The sequence below is a fragment of the Balaenoptera musculus genome, chromosome 16, assembly GCF_009873245.2.
Source record: "Balaenoptera musculus isolate JJ_BM4_2016_0621 chromosome 16, mBalMus1.pri.v3, whole genome shotgun sequence".
In the NCBI taxonomy this organism is placed as follows: Eukaryota; Metazoa; Chordata; class Mammalia; order Artiodactyla; family Balaenopteridae; genus Balaenoptera; species Balaenoptera musculus.
The window spans coordinates 376,179-392,614 of NC_045800.1; the positions used below are offsets into that span (position 1 = coordinate 376,179).

The 16,436-nt window shown below is 63.6% G+C and overlaps 1 protein-coding gene across 2 annotated transcripts in view; it reads right to left on the reverse strand.

Annotated features, from left to right (window-relative positions):
- The window catches only part of KNDC1 (kinase non-catalytic C-lobe domain containing 1), a 56,993-nt gene that overhangs the window by 7,228 nt on the left and 33,329 nt on the right, over positions 1-16,436 (reverse strand). Inside the window, exons 12-26 of one of the 2 annotated variants that reach the window (XM_036829638.1) lie at positions 16,110-16,203; positions 14,779-14,941; positions 14,000-14,709; positions 13,597-13,741; positions 13,089-13,189; positions 11,988-12,340; positions 7,983-8,012; positions 4,651-4,744; positions 4,484-4,581; positions 4,078-4,298; positions 2,382-2,495; positions 1,579-1,726; positions 1,326-1,505; positions 607-813; positions 111-193 (exon numbers count right to left, since the gene is read on the reverse strand). In XM_036829638.1, coding sequence (XP_036685533.1) covers positions 111-193; positions 607-813; positions 1,326-1,505; positions 1,579-1,726; positions 2,382-2,495; positions 4,078-4,298; positions 4,484-4,581; positions 4,651-4,744; positions 7,983-8,012; positions 11,988-12,340; positions 13,089-13,189; positions 13,597-13,741; positions 14,000-14,709; positions 14,779-14,941; positions 16,110-16,203 — 2,741 coding nt within the window. The remainder of the gene's footprint in view (positions 1-110; positions 194-606; positions 814-1,325; positions 1,506-1,578; positions 1,727-2,381; positions 2,496-4,077; positions 4,299-4,483; positions 4,582-4,650; positions 4,745-7,982; positions 8,013-11,987; positions 12,341-13,088; positions 13,190-13,596; positions 13,742-13,999; positions 14,710-14,778; positions 14,942-16,109; positions 16,204-16,436) is intronic. The other variant, XM_036829639.1, reaches the window with a different exon arrangement.

The window sequence follows — 16,436 nt, forward strand, 5'->3', positions numbered from 1 at the left end:
GGGCATTGCCCTTCCGCTGGGAGTGTCCAGGAGACATGTGGGTGAGGCCCCAAGACCCTCCGGCCAACCCCGCATCCCAGGCTTCTCTGACACCCACGCTGGACACTCACTTGGGGACGGCCACACTTTTGTCCGTGACGCCCAGGGCCCGAGAGTTTAAGAAGTGGACGGGGTGGCACTTTTGAAACAACTCCTGCCGGGGACAAGGACGCAGAGGTCAGGCAGCGCCAGGGCCGGCATGGGGGGGGCATCTGCAGTCACAGGGCTGGGCCCCCAGGGACTCTGCACGTCCACCCAGACAACAGTGGCGGGGGGAAGGGGTCGCTGGGTCCCTGTCCCTGCTGTCACCTGCCAAGTAATGGGGGCCCAGGATGCCGGGGGGCCTGGGAAGGGGCACCTGGGGCCTGGGCGCCCAGTTCCAGGAGGGAGGGCCTAGCACACACGGCCCCCCGCCCGGCCCGCAGGGCAGGGCGCACTCCAGCACGCCGGGGTGGGGGTGTGCGCCCTGTGGGACCTCGTGGGGCCTGTGCACCTGGCGCCCTCTTGCTGAGGGCCTTCAGCGCCCACCCCCTTACCCGCTGCCGCAGCGTCAGCCCCTGCCCTCACCTGCTGCAACAGCGTCAGCTGGCTGAAGAGCTGGTGGGTGCTGTACTCGGTCAGGAAGTAGGGCCCCTTCTCGCCGGCCCTGGCGTAGGGGCCGTAGAAGTCCTCGAAGAAGCAGGGCTTGGGCAGGGCGGATGCGATGCTGTACTGGCGCCCCTTGTGGTGGGGCAGCGCCAGCCCGTTGCCCCGGGACAGCCGCCAGGGGAAGCTCTGCAGGGCAGGAAGGCCAAGCCCCGGAGGGTCCCCTCCAGGTTAGGGCGGGGTGGGGAGGGCCCAGGCCCAGGACCTCGCAGCCTGGCTCAGCTAGAGCCACAGGGCAAATCCCTCCTGCCCGCGGCCACGCTGCCTCGAGGACGCCTGTCCTGGTCATTTCGTGGATGGGGCTGTCTGCACGCATCACGGTGAGATCCCCTCAACCCTGCTCCCGTCCCGGGCCATTTCCCGGCCCCCCCTTGGCCCCAGAGTCAGGGAGGCGGGGTGTTCTGAGCCCCTGGCCGGCCCTCTGCTGTCCTTGTCCAGGGCCAGGGGGCAGGAAGTGCCAGGCCCAGAGGCCTGCTGCCCAGGACCGGCAACACGGGGGGCGCGTGCACATTTGTGCACGTGTGCCTGTCCGTGTGTGTGTGTACCAGGGCACGCGTGTGTGTGCACATGAGCACAAGCGTGTGCGTGTGCGTGCCTGCGTAGGCGGTGTCCCCACGCCGGCTCCCCGGGAAAGGCCGCACCTTCCGGGAGACGCCGTCCTCCGAGAGCCTCTTCCACAGGGCGCTGAGGGGCCTGGCGGCGTCCTCCGCGTCCTTGGGGTCCTGCGGGTCTGCGCTGCGCGGGGCGCCCTCAGCCCGCCGCTCGGTGCCTGCCTCCAGGAGGCCCAGCAGGGGCTCTGCGGAGCCGTCCAGGGGCAGGATCTGGGCAGAAGCACGCGGGGTCGCCCGCTGCCCCAGAGGGGCGGTGGCCCCGCTCCCCGAGTCGCGCCCTCACCTGGGAGGCGAGGTAGTCCTGGAGCCTCCCCAGGAGCCCGGAGTCCCTCCTGAAGTCCACGGCGTAGCAGTCCTCCAGCCAGGCCTGCAGGAGGCAGAAGCTGCGCCTGTAGATCTTGGAGGAGGTGGAGGTGGGATCCTGGTGGGCCCTGGGGGCAGATGGAGGCCTGAGCCACGCAGGTTCCCCCGCGCCCGCCTGGTGTCACACCCAAGCCAGCGGGTGCGTGGGGTCTGAGCGCAGCTCTGTCTTCACGGCACTTCAGCCCCACCGAGCCCGCCCACCTGGTGACGGGGGTGGGGCAGCGGCGCCCCCCCCCCCACAACCTGGTGCCCGTCCTGGAGCCCCTGCCACCCTCACAGCCGGCACCCAGGGGCTGGAAGGCGTCCCGAGAGGCAGGGCGGGAGCCCGGCTCTGCGTGTGGGGAAGCAGGGGGCTGGGGTCTCCCGTGAGTCCCTCCCCTCCCGGGGCTCCCAGCCTGGGCTTGTGCGGAGTCTGGGGGGCGAGGACAGGTCAGCTCAGAGGGCCAGAGCACGTCCAGCACTGCCCACCACCCCTTCCCCTTACCTTGTTGACCCCACCTGCCGGCTGAGGCCCGCGGGACCCTCCCTGCCCCCCAGCCGCCCTCCCCCAGCCCACGGGGGTGCCTGGCGCTCACCGTCTTCCCACCTGTCCCAGCCCCCGCCCTCCGCCTCCCCCTCCTCCTCCCCCCACCACGGGCAGCGGCGGCCCCCGCTCCCCTCCTCTGCCCTCGCCTGGGCCTTCCCGGCGGCTCTGGCCTCGTCCTCGTCAGGGTCGGCGGGTACCTGGACAAGGTGCTGCTGATACGGTCCAGCAGGAAGTGCAGGAAGTCGTGGGGGCTGCAGAAGTACCGGAAGGTGTACAGGAACTGCTGCACGTAGCCTTCCAGGAAGGCGTCGCTGCGGGGAGGGGGCAGTCAGCCGCTAGCACGTGGCCCGGCGCCCCCAGCCCCGCGGTCCCGGGGTGGGCCCGTGTGCGCCTGAGCCCCTCGCCAGGAGGGAGGCCAGCAGGAGCGCCGGTCAGAAATAAGTGGGGGGAACACTGATCACGTTAGAAATTCCTGAATGTTGTGGGTCTGAGGACTTCTGTGACGTCCGTTTTTAAGGCCCTCACTGTGTCTTCTTTTAGAAACGATTCAGAAAGCTGAGCCAGAGCAGTGGCCCAGCCCCAGCCGGAAATCACTGTGTTAGGAAACAGGCAGCTGAGGGCGCGAGGGTCCTCGCCCCTCGGGGAGGGTCCCCCACCTTGGGGTGCCCCAGGGAGCCAGGGGAGCGAGAAAGAGGTGGGGGTCCAGGAATGAGGGAGCCTCTGCCCGGGACGTTGCGGCCTGGCTCAGGCCGGGGACTAGGCAGCCCGGGTTCAGCACCCCACAGAGGGGACACCCGCGGGGTCTGCAGAGATAAGCCCGTGCCCCCTCGGAGATGCTGTGTCACACAGAACGCACAGCACGCCCCGTGATACCGGCACGCGTGCGCGCGCACGTCTCCTGGAAAGCACAGTGCCTGTGGCGGCGTGTGACGTCCCACGTTGCAGAGGAGGCCCGAGTCTGAGGGCAGCCTGGAGCCCTGCCAGCAGGAGCCCCAGTCAGCCCACCTCGGGGGAACGGGCCGGGGAGCAGGGAGAGGCAGCTGCCCCGGGAGGGCCCCTGCTCCCCACTGGCTGCCAAGAGCCAGCAGTCTGGGGTCACCACAGCCTCCAGCCCAAAGAAGACCCCAGGGGCTCCGAAGTGGTGTCATGAGTCCCTAAAAGTCAACACTGGGGTGAGGCCTCCACCCTCGTCTGGGAGGAGGTCTGTCCCCAACCCTGATGGGGCCCGGGAGGGGGCTGCCCTGTGCCTGAGAGCCAGGTGGAGCTGGTGGGGCGGACGGAGGGATGGCAGGGTCGGGTGTGGCCCGGGGGCCCCTGTGACCCTGGACGGAGGAGCCTGGCCCTTCCCGCGGTAGGTGAGCCCGCGCACCTGCATTATTAGGGGATCCCGCGAGCCTAAGCTCTGCTGATGCCCAGAAATGCTGCAGAGAGCTGGCTGGGGCCAACCTCACCACAGCCCCGGGGAGCCCAGCGTTAATTATGGGGTGTCTGACTTAGGAAAGTGGATGGGGTCCAGGTGCCCCTGAGGCTCCCGGCTGCGTTCAGATTCAGAAGCCCGCCGGGCTGTTAGTCACGGCGGCCGCATTCCTGGGCTCTCCTTCAAAGCGCCCCCTGCACACCTGACCGAGACACCCGGGTCCACAGGTGCGGGTCCAGCAGGGCCCGTGGCTCTGAGGCCACTCAGCCAAGGACCTGGAGGCCAGTGGGAGCCAACACAAGGCAACATAAAGGGAACTTTCTAAATAAAAAGTGCAAACCCGTCTCAGATGAGGGCAGGCGAGAGTTCCCACCTCTTTCACCCCCTGCCCCCCACCGCGGGGCCTATTTGTTTCCTCTCTGCTTCTGTCTCCGAAAGCCTGGGGGGCACAGAGACACCCTTCCTCCCCGCTGCACCTGGAGTAGAGGTAGGCCATGAGCCCCAGCGGCGTGCCGGCCTGCAGGACGCGGGCCTTCCTCTGCCGGCCGTCACGCGGGAGCTTGCTGGCGTTGTAGAAGATGAGGGAAGAGGACTCGTCCAGGGGGCTGAAGTCCAGCGTGTCGCAGTGGGCGGCCGCGATGTTCACGAGCACGGGCAGGGCGCAGGGCTCCAGGCCCCACCGCTCCGCGTACATGACCTGGGGCGCGAGTCACCACTGTCGGGTTGACCTGCTGCCGGGTCACCCCGCCCCTGACCCGGGGGCGGGGAGGGGGTGGCCTCTCAGGGGTGGGTATGTTTTCACAGGGACCGATTTCCAAGGTTTTAGCAGGAGGAGCCCTGCGGGCGCCAGGCCTCTGGAGGGGGGGGGAGCGGGGGCCTTGCCTGTAGGTACTTCTTGACCAGCCCGAGGAACTGCACCTTGGACCGCATCTCTTCCAGCTGCCCTTTCAGTTTGGACAACATGGTCTTCACCTCGGAGCCTGAGGGCGGGCAGAGTCAGCCCATAGCGACCCCCAACCCCGGCCCCGGCCCACGTCCAGCAAGGCTACCTTTGTTCCGCTTCTCCTTCTGTAAGAGCTTCTGGTAGAACTTGAGGGTTTTCCGGAAGTTTCTCTTCTCTATCATGAGCTGCTGCTCCAGCTCCTGGAGAGGAAAGAGCCGTGAGCCCCAGGCGCCCACCCCTCGGCAGTTCAGGGGAAGCAGGTTTGCACGCAGGACCCCGAGGCTGGCCTTTGGGCGAGAGAAGGGACGTCCGCGTCTGGTCAATGGAACAGGACATCCAGACGGGTTAGCAAATGTCTCAGTAAACTAACTGGAAAGAAGCAGATGCGATGGACTCGCTTAAAAAACGAGGCCAAATGTGTGAGGCAGCGGTGAGCGTCAGCCTCTCCTACTGCCCCCAGGTGGCCTGCCCCCACCAGCCGCCCAGGAGGAAAGGTGGGCAGAGCGGGGTGGGGCATGTCTGCTGCCGGTGGGTCCGGGCCACAGAGGGCCTGCCTTCCAGTGGGATATCCAGGCAGCACGCCCACTGCTGGGGGCCGGGGGGACCTGGGTGCACACCTCCTGTGCTTTCTCTGGTCCTGGGGACTGGCCTCCGGTGGGGTGTTCAGGGCAGGTCCACGCAGCAGGCGGTGGCTGTCTTCACGGGCACATGTGGTCCCGAGAGGCCTCTCTGTGGCCCCAGGCACACCCCCTGAGGCCCCCACCCCGCGCTTGGCCTCTGCCCCTCAGGACCCCCGTTGCGGTGCAGCCCGAGCCTCCCCCCTGTGGGCCAGGGGGCCTCCCGAGCCCCCCGTGCGCTCGGCCACCCTGCTTTGAACATGAGGTTTGGACACGCCCAGCGTCGCAGACCCCATTTGACCCGTCGAGACTGGCCCACCCCCGAGCCCACCGGGTAGGCCCCCTTGAGCCCCCGCTGCCCACTTGGCGCTTCCGTCCAGAAACCCAAAGACAGCGGGGGCTTCAGCCAGGCCAGGTCTCCACGAGGGAAGCGAGACCAAGACTCGCAGGCTGCAGGGGAGCCGAGGGCCCCCCAGTTCTGCTTCGTGTGCCCAGCACCACGATGGGTCCCAGTCCCTTCCTGCAGGATCTGCATGTTCTCTTCTCACAAGGGGGGAGGGAAGCCCTGGGGGCTGGACTGTCCCCTTCAAGGGGGGGAGGGAGCCCATGATTCTGGGGCAGAAGTGGGCTCTGGGAAGGCTTGGGGGTCCCTGTGAGCTGGCCCTTGGGTTCTGGTGGGTCTTCTGCTGGGATTGTGAGGACAGGCCACAGAGAGGGGCTGGGCTGGGGGCAGAGGCCAGGGGACCGCTTAGACCCCTGGGGAAACCACTTGCTGTTAACAAGAGGGTCAAGGTGGCCCCCAGGGCCTGAGTCGGCCGTACTTGCAGGAGCTCTACCCTGACAGCCGAGCACCTGGGCATTCACTGTGGGGAGTCTGACCACACCCAGTCCAGACAACGTTCCCCCGTCTCATCGTCCTACAGCAATGGACTTAGCTTTGTCGAGAGCATCTATTTCTGAACAGTTCTGTGGAATAAAAAGTGCAGGTGGCACTTTTCTTTAAACACCCGAATCCCTTCTATCTGGTGGTTTCACTGAAAACTGGTGGTTCACGTGGCTGTCGTTTTCCACGTGCTAGTGTTTTAACGACGGTCGTAGACAGCCCCACGGGGGGTGGGACCTCCACCAGGGCAGCTGGGGAGCAGGGGCCGTGCCTGGGGCGGGGGAGGTGCTGCGGCCTGAGCACAACACCTCGTCCCTCTGCGGAATCTCAGCTGTTAAACCAGGTCCCTCAAGACCTCTGGCTCCTCCTCCAGCTCAGCCGTGTGCAGCCTTTGGGGTGGACGTCTCACGGCGGGAGGCCCTGCTGGAGGTCGTCAGGAGCTGCCCCACAGCTGGCGAGACGTCACTTTCCTGGACGTGCCTCGGAGGAGAGCTCGGGCTCGTCACACAGCCTGGGTCCCATCCAGTCCCCACGTGACAGCTGGCCGGCCCCAGGCATGGTCGTGGGAGTGGGGGGAAGATGGGGCAGGAGGGCATCATGGTGGTTCGAGTGTTAAATGAAAAGCTAATTCCTCCGCCACGTGGGCCACACCTCAAGTGCTCAGTGGCCACACGGGCTGGTGCAGCCCCATGGACCGCGCGGGTCTGGAACGTCCCATCGTGGAGCACGTCCTTTTGGATGGTGCCGGTTGAGGCTCGGCAGTAGGTGAGGTGGCCCCGTGCCATCGGCCTCTGCTGCCCGGCATTGTCTCGCCGAGGCCCAAGGGTCTGCACGGCACCCCCTCCCCCATGCCTGCTTCGTGGTGGCCCTGGCTTCCCGAGGACGGTGGCGGGGACCCCGGCCTGCGTTCCAGGGCACAGCTCAGGTCCAGCCCTTCACCCTCGGGCCGCTGCCCAGATGCTGACTTGAGAAAACTCCCCAGCAGGGGCTTGTGGGCATGGGGGGGGGGCCGCCGTCAGTGCCTCCATCACCTTGGCTTATAAAGCGTGAAGTCTGTCAGCAGCACTTCTCTCATCACTGAACTGCAGACTGACTCTTAGAAAAGGACCGTTTTGACTGATTTTAAGGATAAATCTACACGAACCAAGATTCACAGGGCGGTTGGTGTGAACTGTCGTCACCCGCGTGGCCACAGCCCGGCAGGCGCGCAGGCAAGCGCGGCCCCCAGGCTGAGTCAGACTGGCGGGTCTAAAGGAAACACTCAGGATCAGCTGAGTTTAGGTATTTCCTCCCGGCCTAGCCCGACCGAGGGTGGTTCTCAGAGAATTAAAAGAGCATCAGTTCACTGGACAGATAAATGAGGATGATCTGAGGCAGTTTGGGCCCAGCGGCTACTGGACTTACGTGGCCCTGAGGCGGACAAATATGAAGAAGTGAACAAATAAGACAATAGCCAGAAGGAAGTTGGAAGACCAGACATCAGAGACAAAGAGAAAGGAGGGATGAACCGAAATCAGTGCCATCCACCTAAACGCTGGGAGCAAAGCCTGTGTTGGCTGCAAGCTGAGCGGGTGCTCAGGCTGGCTCCCTTGACCTGGGGGATGCCCGCAGTGCTGGACACACGAAATCACAGCCAGGGCCACGGCGGCGCCCACCCCCACGGCGGCGCCGGGTGGAGAGACGCTGCCGCGTGGTCAGCGATGGGAGGAGCCGCCCGCTTGCCCTCCAGCGGCCCCGCCCACCCCAGCGCCTGGCCTGTTGTACGCGCACTCTTTTTGGGCAGCAAACGTGAAACATGTCCACTAGCTGTTTTATGCCTTTTGTGTTTTCCTGAGGCCCCTGTTTGAAAGAGACACAGCGGGTCTCAAAGAGAGTGTGGAACTGTGGCCGGGGTCGCCCAGCCCGCCCGCGAGGCAGAGGAGGGCACAGGGCACTCACCTGCATGTACTCAGGTTCCAGGAGACACGCCTTCCCAGGTGAGCAGGAGAAAGGGAGAAACATGGTCACTGGTCACCGTCCGGCGTTTCCCAGCCCACCTCACCCCCTGAGGATTGTCCCCCACGTGAGCCGCCCGCAGAGCGACGGTGGGACCCCGTGTGGGAGCCTCGTCCCAACCACGGGATCACGAGCAACTAAGAACGGATGCTGGCCCAGCAGATCTGGGACCTGGGCTGGTCTCAGCGTCCACCTTCAAGGACCAGCGACGTGCGATGCAGGGGGGCACCCGGGGCTCACCCGTGGGCATGTCTCCCTCCAGGGAGCAGCCACTCCAGGACAGCATGGGATCGAGGACAGGCCCCTCGGCCCTAACCAGGCACCTGCACAGTGGACCCACTGGCACCACCCTCCAGGGCCCTGAACACGACACAGGCTGACGACGGGGCTGCCTGCCCACAGGGGTCCACGAGGACGTGATGCTGCCCGCGAGCGTGACCTGTGACATCAGAGGTTGTGACCTGTGACATCAGAGGTTGTGACCTGTGACGTCAGAGGTTGTGACCTGTGACACCAGCGGATGTAACTTTTGATGTCAGAGGACATGACCTGTGATGTCAGAGGACGTGACCCGTGCCTTCAGAGGACACACGGGGACCAGCCCCCCACCCTGCCCAGCACTGTCGAGAGGAGGCTGTGGGCAAGTCCGTGTGGAGCTGCCTCTGAAGGGGCCCCGTCCTCCCTGGGGCTGGCGGCTGCTCCCGGGGGACGTGGGCTCCCAGCCCTGCCACTCGCCAGCCCTGGTCAGCAGGGGTCCCGTCCTGTGGTCCAGCTGAGGTCAGGGTGACACCACAGTGCTGCTGGTGGGACGCTGTGGACACCTGGGCTCGGAGTTGAGGGGTGGCGGGCGCAGGAAGCCCAGCAGGGATCAGGGACCCCCAGAGTCCCTTCTCTATTTAGATTCAGCTACAGTGACGTCTGCAAGTTCGTTTCAACCCTCAAGTCCCCAGTGCTCACCCCTCCCTACTTTTTTTTCCCCGACTCATTCAAAATTTTTTTATTTTTAAATTTCTTAATCGTGACAAAATATACATAACATAAAATTTACCATTTTAACCATTTCTCATTGTGCAGCTCAGTGGCATTAGGTACATTCATTCACACCGTTGTGCAGCCATCACCACCACCATCTCCGGACGTTTTTCATCTTCCCAAACTGAAACTCTGTCCCCGTTAAGCACCAGCTCCCCAGACCCTGGTAACCACCATTCTGTTTCCTGTCTTGTCGACTTTGACTATTCCAGGGACCTCCTATAAGTGGAATCATATAGTATTTGTCTTTTTGAACTGGCTTATTTCCCTTAGAATAATGTCCTTAAGGTTTGTTGATGTTGCAGCAAGTGCCAGAATTTCCTTCTGCTTTAAGGCTGAATAATATCCTTTGTGTGGAAGGACCGCATGTTGCTAATTCATTCTTCCATTCATGCACACTTGGGGTGTTCCCACCTTTATGGCTGTCGTGAATAACGCTGCTATGAACCAGGTGCACAAATATCTATTTGAGTCCCTGCTTTCAATTCTTTTGGGTGTATATTCAGACGCTGAACTGCTGGCTTACGTGGGAATTCGATGTTCAAATTTTTTGAGGCATTGCCAAACTGTTTCCCACAGTGGCTGCACTATTTTACGTTCCCAACAACGTGCACAAAGATTCTGATTTCTCCACATCCTCACCGATGGCTATTGTTTTCTGCTTTTTAAAAAAATCTTTTATTAACAGCCATCCTAATGGGTGTAAAGTGGTAGCTCATTGTGGTTCTGATTTGCTTTTCCCTGATGACCAATGGCATTGAGCATCTTTTCATGTGCTTTTTGGCCATTCGTATATTTTCTTTGTACAAATCTATTCAAGTCCTTCACTTGTGTTTTAATCAAGTTGTTTGTTTTGTTATTGTTGAGTTCATCAGTTCTTCAGATATTCTTGATATTAACCTCTTATCAGATAGATGGTTTACAAATATTTTCTTCCATTCCATAGGTTGCCTTTTCACTCTGTTGATGGTGTCCTTTGATGCACAAAAGGTTTTAACTTTGAAGTCCAATTTGTTTTTTACTTTTGTTGCCTGTGCTTTTGGCATCATATCCAAGAAAGCATTGCTAAATCTGTCATGAAGCTTTCCCTTATGTTTTCTTCTAAGAGTTTTATAGTTTTAGCTCTCATGTTTGGGTCTTTGGTTTTCTAGTTAATTTTTGTATATGGTGTAAGGTACAGGTCCTGGTTCGGTTTTTTGCATGGGTTATCCGGCTTTCCCAGCATCATTAATTGAAAAGACTGTCCTTCCTTGTTGAACGGTCACGGCACTCTTATATGTGTGATAGTTTATTCCTGGGCTCTCTATTCTATTTCATTGGTCTATACGTCTGTCTCTGTGCCTGTCCCACACTGCTTTGGTTACAGTAGCTTTGCAGTAAGTTTTGAAATCAGAAGTGTGAATCCTCCAGCTTTGTTCCTTTTCACGATTATTTTGGCTGTTGGGGTCCACTTGGGATCCCGTATGAATTTTTAGATGGGATTTTCTCTCTGTAAAAAGGGCTGTCTCTCCCTGTTTAGTTCAGCCGTCCGTGTCAGTGTGGATGCGCGGATATTCCGCACTCTGGGTCAGAGTCCAATGCTGCGTTACTTCTTTTATAGCTCCCACCGCTCCAGCTGGTTCCTGTGGCCTCTGACACACCCTCTTCATTGTCTTCTTGATCATTTCCTTACTTTCGGGCACCAGAGATGCTCCCGGCTCCTATTGTTTTTTGTCCCGGTCCCAAGATCAGCCATTTCTCCAAGGAGCCCTGGTTCCTTTGACTGAGAATCGCATTAGAAACCAAGAAGCGGGCACTAGGTGTACTCACTGCTTCCAGGCCCTCTCAGCTGACGACTAGGAGCTCTGTGGGTGCACACTGGCTTCTCCGCCACCTCTTGTAACCACCTCACAGCAAACGCTGTGTCCACGGGCCCCTTCCTGCCGGCCGAGACCCCAGGCTCCTCGTGACCCTTCAGTGTCAGAGCGGCTCCATTTTGGGAGGACCTGCTCCGTACTCGGTTGCGAGGCCTGCGCTCGTTTTGGGGTTGTCGTGAGCGCTGCCCCATCACTGATGCTGCACTCTGGCCTCTCGTCAGCCTGCGAGTCCCTTAACTGCCCCACCCCCGCCTCCCCAGCCTCCTCTTCTGTGACAGCGGGCGGAGCAGTGGCGCCCCGCCGCGCTGGGACTCACTGCTGGGGACGGGGACCGGGACACTTAGTACCTCCGAGTGAGCTGCGCTGTGCACAAACGCACAACAAAGAAAGGGCACTGGAGTGGGAGGAAGGAGGCCGGGGCTCATGGGTCGGTATGGGGGCCGGGGGCCACCCTCTCCTGGTCGCAGCTCTGGGCTCTGACACAGAGACCTCGGGCTTCCCCAACCTGGATGCCGCACGGGCTGGCCAGGCCTGGACACTCTCCAGCCTAGGGCGTCCCCTCGCCCTGCTGACCCGGGAGGAGCCCAGGCTGCCCCTGGGCCGGGGCGGCGCGCAGAGTGCGCTGCCCACCAGAGACGCCCCCTGGGGCCTGCCCCGAGCTGACCGCCACGGGCCAGGTGCTTCTGTGCTGCTTTTCATCTCATGATGCTGCCTGAGGGCTGACCTTGATGCCCAAACCCGACCGTGGTCCCCAGGGTGAGGTAACCTCCTGCCAAACGTCCCCTGGTGGCCAAGAGCCGAAAGAGAGAAAAGCCATTTCCTTTCCCCGATGTGGGGGACGCATGCAGATGAGCACAGCCCCCCTGGGCGGACACGCAGGGAGGGGCCCAGACCAGCGTGGCGGCTGCTGGTGACCGACGGCACCAGGGGTGGGAGACACGGGGGCCCTTCTGTCCCCCGAGGAGCCCGGGAGCTCCAGCGTGAACCCGTCCTCACGCCCCACGGCGCCCTGGGGCCGAGCACCCTCCCCTCCAGCGGTGGACAGGAGCCCGGGACTCACCGGGCCCTGGGCGTTGGCGGCGGGGCACCCGGCGGCCTTCTGCCTCGCCAGCTCCTTCACGTAGCGGTGCACGTCGGCGCTGAAGCAGTCGGCCTCGTAGAAGGCGCTGCACCAGCCGGGGCTGCAGCTCTGCAAGCCTCCTGGGCCTGCGCTCACGGACGGGCCGCCCTCCAGGGGCCGGGCTAGCGGGGCCGCTGCCTCAGAGCCCCCAGCCAGGCCCCCGCCCTGCTGCCGGGCCTCTCCTGCCTGGGGCTGCTGCTCTCTCCCAGCTTTTACCGACTTCTGAGGCCGAAACCCCACCTCAAAGTTGCTCCGTGAGAGCTCGTCTGAGTCCACGCCCGGCTTCTCCTTCCCTGGACAGAGGAAGGGGGGGGCGGGTCACACGCGGCAACAGGGGTTCCCGGGGGGAGAATCCGCCCCTGATTACAGAGAGGCGACAGGTCCCGAGTAGGGGGCAGGAGCCCCCTCGGACCTCCGCTCTAGAGGAGCCGCGAAGGGTCCTCAGGGTCGGGGTCCCTCGGTCCCCTCCCAGATGGGCTGCCATGCAGGGCAGAGTTGTGGCAGAGACCCGAGGGACCTTTGAACTGTCCGTAAACAGACAAAGCAGAGAGTCCCCCAGGAACCAAGGGTCCCAGCTGGTCATAAGCTGCTCTCTGGGCCTCTCCATTTTGCTTTCCAACTTCCCAAGCGTGCACACGGTACGGGGGGCTCTCACTGCCGTCCTGTGTGTGACTGTAGTCACACAATCTAAAGGACACGGTCCCCAAAGCCATGTCCCACTCAGATCGGATTTGGGGAAATTACAAAGATTTTAGTTATCAGGGAGTCCTGGCTGTGGATCTAGGAAGATACGCCTCAGGGTCTTTAAATGGCACGTTTCCAAGAAAGATGCAGAACCCCCCATCACCAAGCTGCTGGCCCCAGCCCCTGCCCTTGCTGCCCACCTGGTGGCCTGGGGAGAATGCCCCCCTTCGCAGTACAGACCCCCCAGAGGAGGACGGGCCCTGCCCTTGGGACCCTGGAGAGACACAGGGTAACCTGGCCCCAAGGGTGGAGAAGATCCAGCTGTGGAGGGTCTCAAGCCACAGCCCTCTGTCTCACCCGCTCCGAGATGTGAGGGCCTTTTGCCGGACGGTGAGCAGGTGCTCGGAGCGCTGGTCCCACCGCCGCCCTCGGGCTGTGACCCAGCCTCCTCGGAAGTGCTGCCATCAGAACGGAGGACACTGCAGGCACCCCGGGACCCTCCCTCAGGCTTCCCCTGGGAGCGAAGCGGGGGTGTCGGGGACCGAGGCCCCCCAGGCCTCCAGGACGGCCTGGCCACAGGCCACAGACATCACAGACACGGGCCCTTTAGCAGAGGACTTTCTGGGCGTCCGTCTCTTGGGGCCCTTCGGTGGCTCCCCCAGTGATGTGACCCCACAAGCCCCCTTCCTGCCAAGAGGAGCGCTCGCCTGAAGGGAGAGCTTTGGAAGCAGAGTGGGCCTCGGGGCCGGGAAAGAGGGGCCCAGCAGGCGGCCGCTCTGGGGAGGGTGAGGAGCGGGCCGCGGGGGCAGGAGGAGGGCCCTCGGGGCACAGCGGGGGTGGGGAGGCCACGAGGAGGGGCTCTCACTTCTCGGAGGGCGACGTCCTCCCGTTCACCACTCTGAAAAGACTCTGCAGCAACCTCTCCCCCCAGTAGAGGTCACAGAACTTCTCCGATATGGCCCCACAGAAAGTGGCATAGGTGAGGTCTTTCAAGGCGTAAATATACTCCCCTGAGTTTGCAAAAAAACCCCGGGGGTGAGTTAAAATGTATGAGCGCTTTTCTGGGTTCCCCGGGTCCCGGGAGCTGGCGGGGGCGGAGGGCACGGCGGGGGGGGGGTGCAGCTGGCTTCCTCTGCTGGCCGGCCCCTGGGGGTCTGCCCTTTGTGCAGAGACGGGAGGGTGGGGGGCCCTCCTGTGGTGACCTCCCCCAGCGCACGGCTCCCCCCGGGCCTGTCCCTGGTCCTTGGGCCCCCGTGGCCCCGTGGTACCCATGATCAGAGCCTCCAGGCCGTGGTCCAGGTAGCCGTCAAAGGCAAACTCTTCCTGGATGAGGCGTGTGGCCTCCTGCAGCGATGGGCAGGCTGTCCCCTGTGGGAGGGGCGAGGCGTCCACGCTGGACGGACAGAGCTTGTGGTCCGCTGGGCACGGCCACTCCGGGTGACCTTCTGGGGCCCGGTCACCCCACTCCCTGACAGGGGCTCCCCCGGGGCCGTCGGGACTCCCTGTGGCTGACGGGGGGCCCTCGGGCTCCTGGCCTGGGCCCTGGGTGGCCCTGCTCCTGGGCGGCTCGGCTGGGTGGCAAGGACTGTGGGGGGCTGCGGTGGGCCCGGGGGGGCGGGGCCCGAGGCCTCCACAAGCAGCTGCAGTTGGGATGGGTTCCTTCGGCCCTCGCTCCGGGGGTGGCATCTGTGTTGTCATGGGCGGGGCCGGGGCCGGAGATCTGGGCATCACCAGTGAAGCCCCTTCCAGCGGGCTGGCCGGGGCAGGGCCTGGGGGGCTGGGGCAGCCCTGGGCTGAGTCTCTCGGCGCTGACTCTCTGGGGGGCTCTGGGGAACCGGGTGCTGGCTGGCTGGGCGTCTTCAGGCCGGTGGCCGCGCCACGGGCCTTGGGAGCCCGCTTCCCATCACCCTCCGCGGCCAGCCGGCCCCTCCTCTCCTCAGGCCTCTCAGCCGGCCCCGAGGTCAGGGCGAGCGTGTCCCTGCGAGCAGAGAGGAGAGGGAGTTCAGGGGGCCCGGCAGCCCGCCAGCCCCTGGGTGGGGACACTCACCTGGCGACACTGGCATTGGCAGCGAGGACGATGGGCCTGAAGTGAGTGGCCGGGGAGGAGAACGCCTCTGGCAGCAACGTGGCCCCTTGGAGGCAGGAGGGTTGACCGGGCACCGGCCCCTGCACGGCCACCAGCCTGCTGTCACTGCTGATCTGCATGGAGCCTGGAGACACACATGGGGTGAGCAGGGTGGGTGCCGGCCCTAGTGGGTGCTGGCCTTAATGGGTGCTGGCCTTAGTGGGTACTGGTCTTAGCGGGTGCCGGCCTTAGTTGTGTACTGGCCTTAATGGGTGCTGGCCTTAGCGGGTACTGGTCTTAGCGGGTGCCGGCCTTAGTTGTGTACTGGCCTTAATGGGTGCTGGGCTTAGCGGGTACTGGTCTTAGCGGGTGCCGGCCTTAGTTGTGTACTGGCCTTAATGGGTGCTGGCCTTAGCGGGTACTGGTCTTAGCGGGTGCCGGCCTTAGTTGTGTACTGGCCTTAGTGGGTATTGGTCTTAGTGGGTACTGGCCTTAGTGGGAGCTGACCTTAGTGGGTGCTGGCCTTAGCGGGTACTGGTCTTAGTGGGTGTCGGCCTTAGTGGGTACCGGTCTTAGTGGGTACGGGTCTTAGTGGGTACCGGCCTTAGTGGGTACCGGTCTTAGTGGGTACTGGTCTTAGTGGGTGCAGGCCTTAGTGGGCACTGGTCTTAGTGGGGTGCAGGCCTTAGTGGGTACTGGCTTTAGTAGTGGTGCCGGCCTTGGTGGGTGCTGGCCTTAGAGGGGTGCTGACTTGAAGGGCCCAGGAAGCCTCAGGGGCACTGGGAGGAAGGGAGACTCCAGGGAGAGGCCTGAGGGAGGGGCCTGGAGTCCAGGGCTGCCCCGAGCAGGGAGGGAGGGGGTGCGGTGCTCGGTGGGGGGCTGGAGCGATGGAAGAGGCCAGAAGACCCAGCCACAGACCGGAGGCTTGGACGGGCCTGTGGGGAAGGGTCTTCGTAGGCAGCAGGGGGCGGGTGGGTGCCACTGAGGCGCAGACAGGGCAAGACAAGAGCTGGGTCACCTGTGGGGCGCGGGAGCGGAGGCGAGTCACCTGCTCTGGCTGCTGGTGAGACGGGAGGGCTGACCCGAGTGAGGCCTGAGAGGCCGGGGCCAGAGGGGCCGGCGGGAGCCCAGAGCAGGGCGGCCGGGGGCCAGCTGCGGGCACGCTGCCTGCGGTCCCGGCCATGTCCAGAGGAGGCCTCCACTCGGGGCTGGATTCCCGGAGGCAGCCTCTGGGGGGACGGCAGCGGGGGGCAGTGCGGGGCGAGGGGCCTGCAGGGCAGGGGCGGTGGGGACGGGCCGGTCCCGGGGCCCACCTGAGCCGGGCCTGGGCGCAGCTGCTGTGCTGGGGCTCAGTTCAACCACCGAGAACGCGTTTTGCAGACCGATGGTCTCTTCCTCCTGGCAAACCTGGGGCAGAAGGACACGACAGCTCCCGGTCGGGACGGGCGCAAGGCTCCGGGGGTGCAGAGAGACCCCCGTGGCGCGAGCCCCCCACCTGTGCTGACACGCAAGCCTGTTTCTCTGGAGCGGGAGCCGCTGGGGCGCGGGGCTTCCCAGTGCAGCAGGGTTCCGGTGGGTTTCCGGGGCGTGGGAAGACCGCCAGAACCCACACTCCCCAAAGTTGCTGTGTGCTCCTGTCT